This window comes from Lampetra planeri, chromosome 4, assembly GCF_965212315.1.
Source record: "Lampetra planeri chromosome 4, kcLamPlan1.2.h2, whole genome shotgun sequence".
Taxonomy (NCBI): domain Eukaryota; kingdom Metazoa; phylum Chordata; class Hyperoartia; order Petromyzontiformes; family Petromyzontidae; genus Lampetra; species Lampetra planeri.
Window position 1 is genome coordinate 598,969 of NC_136110.1, and position 12,746 is coordinate 611,714.

Here is a 12,746-nt window from a genome sequence, read left to right on the forward strand (position 1 = left end):
CCCCTCCTCTTCACCTACCGCCCGCTCTTTACGAGCACTTCATGTTTGCCCTCGCGCGTATGTGTACACGTGTGTGTACACGTGTTTGTACACGTGTGTGTACACGTGTGTGTGTGTACACGTGTGTGTGTGTACACGTGTGTGTGTGCACGTGTGTGTGTGTGCACGTGTGTGTGTGCACGTGTTTGTGTAGACGTGTGTGTGTGTACACGTGTGTGTGTGTGTGTACACGTGTGTGTGTGTGCACGTGTGTGTGTGTGTGTGCACGTGTTTGTGTAGACGTGTGTGTGTGTACACACGTGTATGTGTGTGAGTGTACACACGTGAGTCAGTGCGTGTGTTTGAGGAGCGGTGGCACAGCGCTTAGCGAGCCCAGCTCCATTCCCGCTCACAGCCACCACCAGCGGTGGCGAACATCTGAACCGTCCTCGGCCTCTACCTAGGTCGGCTCAGACTTAAATGGGCAACGTTGACGAGGTGTGTCCGCATCGCCACTGGTGAGACAAAGGCGGCCGGGCGCGGTGCAGGTCACCCATCTGTTGGTGCGCCCTCCCAGCCTTCATCGCTCGGGTCCCACTCGCAAACGGCACTTGCCCCAACAGCTGGTGTGGCCTACACGGGGGACCTTTGTCTTTGCGCGTGGCTATCGCGCGCGCTCTGAGCGAGGGAACTAACGAAAGCTCTTGGGAACGCAGCGATTGATGACGTGGCCGATTGAAGGATTGAAGGAACAACGGATTGAAGAACGAGGAGAATGAACTCGGGAATGAAAGAGCAAGGGACCTTGGGGACAACGGAGAGGAAAGCAGCAGTAGAATGGAATGAGTGGTGACCGTGGTAAATGCAGAACATGCGTTATATAATGAATTCATGAATGAAACAGCGAAAGACTTGGTGAACGAATAGATCCGATCCGTGCAGCAGTGAATAAACTGGGAGTGAATCATCGAAGGACCTGAGGAACGAAGAACTTGGGTTCAAAGAAGCGACGAGGGAATGACGTCTTAAATCACCTTGGCAGCGAAGGAACGAACGAAGCAGCGAATGAGCTGGGTGATGAACGACTGAAGGGCCTGGCACGCGAAGGCCCGGGCGCGGTGGCCCTCGGCGCCGCGATGCCGCTGCTGCTGCTGCTGCCTGGCGCGGTGACCCTGAACCCGGGGTCGAGCCCGGACCCTGGGACCCCGAGCCCCCCCTCTGCTTCCTCGCCGGAGACGTCCTCGGCAGGGGCGGGGGACTCCCTGTTGCTGTACCCCGGCTTCCCCTGGGCCGGGCCGGGCGAGACGGCGGCCAAGGTGATGGCTTACCTCGTCATCTTCACGCTGTCCCTGGGAGGGAACCTCCTCATTCTTTTCATCCTCAGCCGCGGCCCCGCGAACTTCGGAATGAGGTGAGGATGAGTAACTTAGTCCGCGCGCTCGCTCACCCACTCACTCACCCACCCGCTCACTCACCCACTCATCCACTCACTCACTCACCCACTCACTCACTCACTCACCCACTCACTCACCCACTCACTCACCCGCTCACTCACTCACCCATTCACTCACTCACTCACTCACCCATTCACTCACTCACTCACTCACCCACTCACTCACCCACACACTCACCCGCTCACTCACTCACCCATTCACTCACTCACTCACCCGCTCATCCACTCACTCACTCACCCACCGAACCACCCACTCACCCACCCACTCACTCACTCACCCACCCGCTCATTCACTCACCTACCCACTCACTCACTCACCCACCCAACCACCCACTCACCTACTCACTCACTCACCCACTCACCCACTCACTCACTCACCCACTTACCCACTCACTCACCCACCCACTCACCCACCCACCCACTCACCCACCCACTCACTCACTCACTCACCCACTCACTCACCCACTCGCTTACTCACTCACCCACCCGCTCACTCACTCACCCACCCGCTCATTCACTCACCCACCCGCTCACTCACCCACCCGCTCACTCACCCGCTTATTCACTCACCCACTCACCCACTCGCTCACCCACTCACCCACCCGCTCACCACACTGCAGGTCACCTCACTTATCTCTGCTTCTTCCCTCGCACTCCCTCCTCCCATCATCGTCGCCCCCCCCTCCCCCGAGCTCTCATTCCAGTAACCTTGCTCAACGAGAGAGACGCGTTCGTTACTCGTATCCACTACAACGTCGACACTCGCGCTGTTTGTTGCTGGCCGCGTAACGCGTTGTGGCCTGAGCTCAGCAACTGTAAAAAAAATTAACCCGTAAAAACAAAGTCTGTTACTATAAATCCTTTATATGCGTAGCATCGGTTTTATTTTATTATTCATTTCTGTTTTTCTTGAGTAAGAGTTTCATTTTTATCACATTGGTATTTTAAATTAAATATTAAAAAAATAAATTCCTAAAAAGTGGAAAATTTAGGAAAACATTTTCACGAAAATAAATTGTCACGCACAACGAGTCTGTGTGCAAAATGTCAGCTCGATTGGATCACGGGAAGTGGGTTAAAAAACGACCGAAAGATTTGCACGGTCGTAAGCGCGCAAGCAAGCAAGCAAGTGAACTTAATATAAAGGATTTAATACAGTAATTGTGCTGGAAATAAAAACTCCACCCCGCCCCCCCTCTTGATCCATTGCCCCCCCCCCACCCCGCCCCCTCGTCCCCTACTTGGACCCCCCCCCCCCCCCACGAGGCCTTACATCGCGAACCTGGCCGCCTCGGACCTGCTGAGCGCCGTGTTCGGGATGTGGTTCGCGTGCGTCAACCACCTGCTGCCCACGTGGGTGTTCGGCGACTTCTTGTGCCACCTCACCACGCTCGTGCAGGGTGCGTGCCACACCACCACCACGTGCAGGGTGCGTGCCACACCACCACCACGTGCAGGGTGCGTGCCACACCACCACGCTCACGCCGCGGTCACAGCGGTGGTGTTGATGGTGGGGGTGATGACGATGATTGTTGGTGGTGATTGTGATGACTGGCGATGGTGATTGTGGTGGTAGTGATTGTCATTGTGATGATTATAATGAAGATGGTAACAGTCGTTATGGTAGTGGTGGCGGTTGTGGTGATGATGGAGGTCTTTGTGATGGTTGTGGTCATGGTGATGGTGGTAATGATGGTCATTTTGGCGATGGCGGTTGTGGTGGAACCGACGGCCATGACGGTGATGGTGGCCTTAATAGGTGCTCGCTAACTGTCTCCCACAGGCGTGACGTTCATGAGCAGCGTGTTCACGCTGGTGGCCGTGGCCCTGGACCGGCTGCGCGCCGTCACGCGGCCCCTGAGCCCGCGGCCCCCGCGCCGCCTCGTGGCGGGGGCCCTCGCCTCCATGTGGCTCCTGGCGGTGGCGCTCAACCTGCCCGCCGCCCTCTTCACCAACCAGGAGTGAGTGGCACGCCGCGCTGGCCGGCAGGGGCTGGTCGACCTGGTGGCGAGTGACTGGGAGAGAAGCCACGTGGTGGTGGTGGTGGTGGTGGTGGTAGTCCTGGTAGTGCTGGTGGTGGTGGTGAGTGACAGAGAGAGAAGCCACGTGGTGGTGGTAGTGGTAGTCCTGGTAGTGCTGGTGGTGGTGGTGGTGAGTGACAGAGAGAGAAGCCACGTGGTGGTGGTAGTGCTGGTGGTGGTGGTGGTAGTGCTGGTGGTGAGTGACAGGGAGAGAAGCCACGTGGTGGTGGTGGTAGTGGTGGTGGTGGTAGTGGTGGTGGTGGTGAGTGACAGAGAGAGAAGCCACGTGGTGGTGGTGGTGAGTGACTGGGAGAGAAGACACGTTGTGGTGGTGGTGGTGGTGGTAGTGCTAGTGGTGGTGAGTGACTGGGAGAGAAGGCACGTGGTGGTGGTGGTGGTGATGATTGAGAGGAGAACCGTAATGGTGGTGGTTGCAAGGGGAGCGGAATATTTATACCCGGTCCTGGGCCTCCCCCTAGGTCGACTCAGCCTTACGTATGTTTGTATGTTGAACTTCTTTCGCGCCGTACGTAGCCAACCGTGCTAATCGGAGGTGCGGGAACGAGTATGTTGGTGTGGTGTGTAAACAACATCGGAATCTGGGTAGACAAAGGCTGGCCACCCGCCCCAGTTGTGCTTCGTGCAGGTCTTCATAGGTGTGCCCGCAAACAGGACTTGCTCCAACGGCATGTGTGGGCTACGCGGGGGAGCTTTGTCTTTGTGGTGATGGTTATAGTGGTAGCGATGATGATGACGATGGGCACGAGCTGGTGGCTGTGATTGATTTGCTACCAGTGGCAGCAGTAGTGGTCGTAGTATCATGATTGTAATCGTTTATTGATTTACCCAGGATAGCCACAGGAGATGCCTGCCGCTACGTCGGCGTTTTGTTTGAAGAAGTTTGAAGCCGATTAACGATGAGGCGGCGTCCTGTTTATTATTCACCTGGAGACGACCCTCGCCTTGCGCGAGGTGGCAACAACACTCCGTTCAGATGGAAACAGATGGCGATGAGTCCACACTCTGCTGTACCGCCCTCTCCTGGCGAGCCAGGGTCACGGCTCTTGCCCGACGCCCACCCAAGGCGAGGAGGGAGTTTCACAACATCATCTGTGCTGGGGCTACAGGCAGCAGCCACGTGCACAGCAACCACCGCCCCCTCCTATCTCCCCCCCCCCCCGCCGTCCAGCCAGTTCGAGTGGGATGACTTCCTGGAGGTTTGGTGCGGAGAGCAGTGGCCGCAGCCCGACACGAAGCTGCAGTACGACGCGGCGCTGCTGGTGCTCACCTACGCCGCGCCGCTCCTCGCCATGAGCCTCGCGTACGCGGCGATCGCGCGCGCCCTGTGGGGGGCTCGCCGCCCCGGGGAGCCCAGCCGACTGCACGGGGGGCACGCGGGGCAGCGCAGGACCAAGTGGAAGGCGCGTGGGGAGAGGAGGGGGCGGGGGGGGCAGAGTGGGGGGGTGGGGGTAGAGTGGGGGCAGGGGGTGGGGGGGCAGAGTGGAGGGGTGGGGGTAGAGTGGGGGCAGGGGGGGGCAGAGTGGAGGGGTGGGGGTCAGGGAGCAGGGGGTTGGGGGAGCAGAGTGGAGGGGTGGGGTCAGGGGGCAGGGGGGTGGGGGGGCAGAGTGGGGATGGAGGGGCAGAGTGGGGGGCGCAGTGGGATGGAGGGGAGCTGTTTGTCAAAGTGCAATTCCATCGCGGGACAATTCGATAGTGGGGGGGGGGGGGGGGTTATGCTACAGGGACATTAAATACGGGGGTATGTGATAGGTGCATTTAATAGAGGGCATTTGACAAGGAGGGCATTTTTATCGAGGGTGATTTTATAAGGGATTTTTCATCAAGGGTGTTTGATAAGAGATGATTCCACAGGGAGTTTGAGATGAGGGGCATTCATGAGGGGCATTTGTTCGAGGGCAGACCCCACAGGAGATGATCGTAGTAATGATGATGGTGATTATGGTGGTGAAGCGATGGCAATGGTGGCGGTGATGAAGATGCCCATGGCCATCATCGTCTGCCTACGGTGGCGGCGCACAGCCTCATGGGGGCGCGATCACCTCTCGGTGCAGAGGTTCGCGGTTCTATTCCAGCGGCCGCCCCGATTAATACTGCGGGTGTGTTAGCCGCAGTGCGAGCACTCCGCGCCGTCTGCTTCATTCACGATGGACGTTAAAGATCCCGTGACCTCATTCATAAGAAGAGTTGGCCATTGCGTGCCAGCTTCACGGTCCCAAATGTGGAAAGTGACACCGCTGATGACTCACTGGGGATCAGGCACAGCAGCGATCATCGCCCCCCTACTGCAGAAACTTGGCAGGACCCTCCTGAAAAAGTCTTGGGACTCAGCGATTCTCTCCCGGGTGTATACCCCAAGTGATCGTCACGCTGTGATGACGGAGACGTCGTTGATTATTAATCATAAGAATTGTGGCGGTAATAATTATGTTTAATGAAAGTGAATATTATTAATATAATGATTGTGGTGGTGGTGATGATGATGATGATAGCGATGGTGGCGATGGTGGTGATGGTGGTGACGGTGATGATCATGGTGGTGGTGGCGGTGCAGGTGGTGCGCATGATGCTGTGCGTGGTGGCGGCGTTCCTCGTCTGCTGGACCCCGTACCAGGCCATGGTGCTGCTCGCCGACGCACACGCCATTACCGTGCGTCACACACACACTCCTCCACTCACCCACACACTCCTCCACCCACACACACACTCCTCCACCCACACACACACTCCTCCACCCACACACTCCTCCACCCACACACTCCTCCACCCACACACCCCACCCACACACTCCTCCACCCACCCACTCCTCCACCCACACACTCCTCCACCCACACACTCCTCCACTCACCCACACACACCTCCACACACTCCTCCACCCACACACTCCACCCACACACACACTTCCACCCACACACTCCTCCACCCACACACTCCTCCACCCACACACTCCTCCACCCACACACACCACACCCCAACACTAGCCGAACAGCCTAGCACTCTACCCCTGACACTGCCCCACATCGGCCTGTGAGTGGTGAACTCTGAACCCTTGGAGCCCCCCCCCCCGCCCCCCAGGGCCCCGTGTCGATGCAGAGGAATCTTCACTTCTCCACTCGCTTCCTGAGCTACGCCAACGGAGCCGTCAACCCCTTCATCTACAGCCTCATGCACGCGGGCATCCGCAAAGAGCTCCAGGCAGGGCCCCCCTCTCCAGCTCCCTGCTCCTCATCTCCCCATCATCATCAAGTCTCTGCCTGTCTCTCACATCTCCCTCTGCACTCTCACATCTCCCGACACTCCCTCTGACTGGGAACTCATCTCCAATACCAGACCAGAACTTTCCCATCTCGATCTGTCTCGTCTGTCTCGACTGTCTAAGTTAATTTCTAGCTAATCTCTCCATAAACTCTCACTGAACACTCTCCGCACCCTCCTTAAACGCTCCCCAACCTGCAGATATTGACGTGTGATGATGGTGATGGCAATGATCGTCACGATGATTACGATTATTTTTTATTTAATTGTTTAAAATGATAGCTAATCATCTTCTTGGTTCTTTCGGTAAAGTAACATAGAAGGGAAATAATAAAATAATAAAAATAAAACATAATAAAATAATTCTCACGACGTTTCGGCCACAACGCAAACAGCCGTCCTCAGGTGAAGAACAGGTCTGTCGGAAAGACAGGCTGCTTGCGTTGTGGCCGAAACGTCGTGAGAATTATTTTATTATGTTTAATTTTTATCATTTCATTATTTCCCTTCTACGTGACTTTACCGAAAGAACCAAGAAGAGGAATCCCTGCAGTCACGAAAGCTTTAAATCGAAATTTGATAGCTAATCAATTACGATGGTTAATTGGTGAAGATACTGCTGATGAACACTCAAAGACGACGACGACGAATGAGTAGTCGCGATTGACGGTGACCTCTCTCTCCCCCCCCAGGCTCTGTGGCGGCGGTGCAGGGGGAGGGGGGGGGCGCGCGTCCACCCGGCCCCGCCCCCCACCGTCGTGTGCTGCTCCGACGGGGCCCCGTCGGGGCCACGGGGGCTCAGGGAGGCCGCTGCCTCGGCGGGACCCCGAGGGTCTGGAGGGTCAAGTGGCAATGCTGGGTCTGGAGGGTCAAGTGGCAATGCTGGGCCTGGAGGGTCAAGTGGCAATGCTGGGCCTGGAGGGGCAGTGGGGCCCAAAGGGCCATTTGGAGGGTCCTTGGGACCCGGTGGGTTAGTGGGCCCTACAATGTCCTGCGAACCCGGGAGGCCATTGAGTCAAGGAGGATTCTTGGGACCCAGAGGACCGGTTGGCCCTGGGGGGTCATTGGGTCACGAAGGGTCAGAGGCACCTGGAGGAGGGACGCGACAGTCATTGGGTCCCGGAGGGGCGGCGGAGTCCAGGGGGCCCGAGTGCTTGGGGGGCCCCGGGAGGCCCGAGGGGTCAGGTAGGTCACCGGGCCACGTGGCTCACGTCACGTGGTGCCAGGAGCCGAGTGTGGATGTGTAGAGGTCAGAGGTGAATGTATAGAATGAACAGGTCGATTAATGTATAATTATTTATCAGGTTTATTACCCAGTTTAATTTGCGCAAACGTGAGTGTGAAGCTTCGCATATTTAAATAAGAAAAAACCCTCCAAAGAGACTCAGTTGCGCTGTGGTGACGTCGTTGGAGTGAATGTCTGAACCCACAGGGGCACTGAAGTAGCTCACGAGGCCTCTCTGCTCGTGTCTCTGAATCGGCTCCCAGTTCAAACCCGCATTGAGTTTAGATTCTCATTATATGGCAATCACTCATTCTCCACTCATTCTCCACTCATTCTCCATTCACTCAGTCATTCATTCCATGCATTATTCACTGTCTTCAGTTTCGCTTTTACCGAATTTACACATCACAAGTTTGCCCCAATTGCTCACTGTATTGACTCTGTATTGATTGTTCACTCTGTGTTGATTGATTGCTCACTGTATTGATTGTTCACTCTGTATTGATTGTTCACTCTGTGGTGATTGTTCACTCTGTGTTGACTGATTGCTCACTGTATTGATTGTTCACTCTGTGTTGATTGATTACTCTATATTGATTACTCACTGTATTGAGTGTTCACTCTGTGTTGATTGTTCACTCTGTGTTGATTGATTGCTCACTGTATTGATTGTTCACTCTGTGTTGATTGTTCACTCTGTGTTGATTGATTGCTCACTGTATTGATTGTTCACTCTGTATTGATTGATTACTCTATATTGATTACTCACTGTATTGATTGTTCACTCTGTGTTGATTGTTCACTCTGTGTTGATTGTTCACTGTGTTGATTGATTGCTCACTGTATTGATTGTTCAATCTATATTTATTTATTACTCTGTATTGATTGCTCACTGTATTGATTGTTCACTCTGTGTTGATTGCTCACTGTATTGATTGTTCACTCTGTATTGATTGTTCACTCTGTGTTGATTGAATGCTCACTGTATTGATTGTTCACTTTGTATTGATTGTTCACTCTGTATTGATTGATTGCTCACTATATTGATTGATTGTTCACTCTGTGTTGATTGTTCACTCTGTATTGATTGATTGTTCACTCTGTATTTCCCGCAACGCTGCCAGCTGGGTGCATAGCGTGGAGTCGGGGATGATAATCGGCGTAAGGCACTACCACCAGATTAAAATGCAGCTGTTTCACGGGCTTCTTTCTCTCGGCTGTGTGAGCGAGAGGAGACAGACGAACACGAATGCCCATCAGGTGACGCGGGGGGGGGGAGGAACTTCCCGTTTGGTTTCACAGAATGGGAGCCCGAATCTGGAATACCCTCGCTCTGACATAGACCCCCCGCCCGCCCCGACGCCCCGCGAGGCGACGCTTCATCCACCTGGAGAGCCGCGTGAGAAGGAACGACATTCGTCGGCCGGTGTCGGCACCGGCCTCAAGAAAAACACCGCAGCGATGCCACTCGCGGCAGACACCCCACGCACCCCCTAAAAACCTTCATAGCTTGACACGTGAACACTCCCTGCTCACTCGCCACTCGTCTGCAGTTTCACGCACGAGTCTTCTCCTACTCTCAAATCTGCCGCCGCGAGGCTACGAGACTCGATCTCCAGGCGAGGCAGGGCAGCGTCGTCACCGTGAGGTCGCGGCCTGCGGGGAGCGGTGGTGAACCCAGCGATCCTCCTCCTCGACCCCCCCCCCCCCCACGGGGAGTTGGATGCTCCAACAACCTCCCTCCAGTGGGTGTCCGGGAGGAGGCGTCCCCTGGCTCGCCAGGAGACGGCGGTACAGCAGCGGCGTGGACTCCGCTTCGTCCACTCTCGCACGCGTGCGGTTTCTCCGACTGTTCCGGATTACTCTCCCACGTTTAAGCAACTCGTCATTAATAGGCCGATAACGCCTTCATATGTAGAGGACCGCAGAGGTTGGGCAATTGTGAGTTGCGCCGTCTCTTCGCTGTGTGGCTGCTGCTGCTGCCTTGTCGCTGCTGCTGCTCCTCCTGCTGCTGCTCCTGCTGCTGCTGCTGCTCCTGCTGCTGCTCCTGCTGCTCCTGCTGCTGCTGCTCCTCCTGCTGCTGCTCCTGCTGCTGCTGCTGCTCCTGCTGCTGCTCCTGCTGCTGCTCCTGCTGCTGCTGCTGCTGCTGCTCCTGCTGCTGCTCCTGCTGCTGCTGCTGCTGCTGCTCCTGCTGCTGCTGCTGCTGCTGCTCCTGCTGCTGCTGCTGCTCCTGCTGCTCCTGCTGCTGCTGCTGCTCCTGCTGCTGCTGCTGCTGCTCCTGCTGCTGCTGCTGCTGCTCCTGCTGCTGCTGCTGCTCCTGCTGCTGCTCCTGCTGCTCCTGCTGCTGCTCCTGCTGCTCCTGCTGCTGCTCCTGCTGCTGCTGCTGCTGCTGCTCCTGCTGCTGCTGCTGCTGCTCCTGCTGCTGCTGCTGCTGCTCCTGCTGCTGCTCCTGCTGCTGCTGCTGCTGCTGCTGCTCCTGCTGCTGCTGCTGCTCCTGCTGCTGCTGCTGCCTTGTCGCTGCTCTGGGGTTCATCCCCTGCCCTCTCTCTCTCTCTCGCTGTCTCTACGAGAGCCACGAGCAGACACTGTGGCGTTACCAATCTACACGATCACCACTACTATTAAGTGGTCACTTGATTTAACCTCAGAAGTGGTTCTGTGATATCATCTTCCGCGGGCCGCTCTTGAACACATTGGGCGACGATGAAGATGACGATGTACCACACTCACGGACACTCGCTGGCGAGTTGATGATGATGCACTTTATGCCCCAACATAGGTACATGATGGCCTACGCTAGAGAATGGCGAATCACCCCCGTCTTGAACGTCCGCTTTCTTAAATGTGGCACAAAATAACACACACACATATGCAAAGATCCCCCGTGTAGCCTTAACAGGCTGTTGGGGCAAGTGCTGTTAGCGAGCACCTATGAAGGCCGGCACGGCACACAAGGGGGTGGGTGGCCAGCACCACGCCCGGCCGCCTTTGTCTCCCTAGTGGCGATGTTTACACACCGCTACACCAGGTACTCATTTGAGGTTGAGTAGACCTAGGGGAGGCCCAGGACCGGTTCAGATAATCGTCACTGGGGTGGCATGGATTCGTAACGCGGCGTGGTAACCACGACACTGCCGCCCCCCACACACAGACACACGTACACATAGACACACGTACACATAGACACACGTACACACAGACACACGTACACATAGACACACGTACACACAGACACACGTACACATAGACACACGTACACACAGACACACGTACACATAGACCAGGGGTCTGCAACCTTTAAGACATAAAGAGCCACTTGGACCCGTTTCCAAAGGAAAAAATAAACTGGGAGCCGCAAAACCATTGCAACATTTAAAACAAATATAACACTGCATATATTGTTTCTTACCTTATTGCTATATACAGGATCGTGCAGTCAGCTGTCAATCTGAATAAAAAAAGGACTTTTTCACTTAACAATGTAAAATATATTTTTGCAAATTAATAGCTAAATTACCTGGTTAATGGGATTTTTGCTCCTGAACCTCAGTGCACAGTGTCTGCACATCAGGGCTGTAAGACGTCACCTTCATTTTCACACAGGCTTGCAAGCTGTCATCTGTGAGGCGTGATCGATGTTTGTTTTTAATATAGTTCATGTTGGAGAAGACCTGCTCACATACATATGTGGAGCCGAAGATCGACAGGACTCCAAATGCATACTTTTTCATGTTTATATAAGTGTTGGGGATGGCATTCCATGTTTCGAATACAAGTTTGTCCTTCTGGGAAGGTTTTCAATATCACTCCATTTATGATTCTGAGCCAGAATGGCCTTCTGACGGGCAACATCCTCAAGAGTAGCGGTCAAGCATTTGAACTTGGACACCCATATATCTTTGTCGGCTATATCGGCCAGTTCCATCTCAAGATCAGGTTGACTTACACCTGCAAATGCAGTCATATTCAATAGGGATGGATCGATCGCCAGGGGAGTGACAGGGAAGGATAATGTCGTTTTTTCCTCTCTGAACTCACAGAATCGTTTCCCAAACGAACTTTGCATTGTGGTGATTGCAGACTTGAAATATTCCAAATTTATCGTATCATGACTTTGTTTGAACTCTCTCAAAGAGGGAAAGTGAGACAGTGTACCTCTCTGTAAATCTTTGACAAACACTGTCAACTTGCGCTCGAATGCCAAAACCTCCTCCAGCATGTGCAGGGCTGTGCCTCCTTTCCCCTGAAGGGTTGTATTTAGCGTGTTTAGATGTGCTGTCATGTCTACCATAAAATGTAATTTTTCCAGCCACTCTGGCTGTTCCAGCTCAGCAAAGGTGAGCTCTTTGCTGCCCAGGAAGGTTGTTACTTCTTCCAAACATGTGACAAAGCAACGGCAACGTTATTGCCTGTCACCGGGCGGGCAGTGTGGAGCGGAGCGGCGACCTGTCAGCAGCGGCAACGCCACAGCAGGTGTCACAGTGCGCCTCCTCCCCTCGCTAGCATCCGCCCCGGAGCCGCGGTCAAGGTTCAAAAGAGCCGCATGCGGCTCCGGAGCCGCAGGTTGCCGACCCCTGACATAGACAGATGCATTCACGTATACTACATACGTGCACACACACACACACGGCTGTCATTTACAGGCGAGTTTAGGCGAGTTTAGGTGAGCGGTGGGCCTGCGACGTCATCACAGAGTCTTTAACGTCCGCCCCAGAGCTACGGCAGACGGTGCGCTTTGGTCGAGAGTGACGGCCATGAATAGAGCTTTCATCACTACCACCATCATCATCATCCC

General features: G+C 54.9%; 1 protein-coding gene across 1 annotated transcript; it reads left to right on the plus strand.

The window, feature by feature from the left end:
- Nucleotides 1-5,990: 5,990 nt before the first annotated feature.
- Nucleotides 5,991-6,934, plus strand: LOC144717994 (C3a anaphylatoxin chemotactic receptor-like). The gene is made up of 2 exons (XM_078593852.1): nucleotides 5,991-6,121; nucleotides 6,547-6,934. Exons 1-2 carry the CDS (start codon nucleotides 5,999-6,001, stop codon nucleotides 6,775-6,777), a joined length of 354 nt encoding a protein of 117 aa, XP_078449978.1. The 5' UTR covers nucleotides 5,991-5,998; the 3' UTR covers nucleotides 6,778-6,934.
- Nucleotides 6,935-12,746: the final 5,812 nt, after the last annotated feature.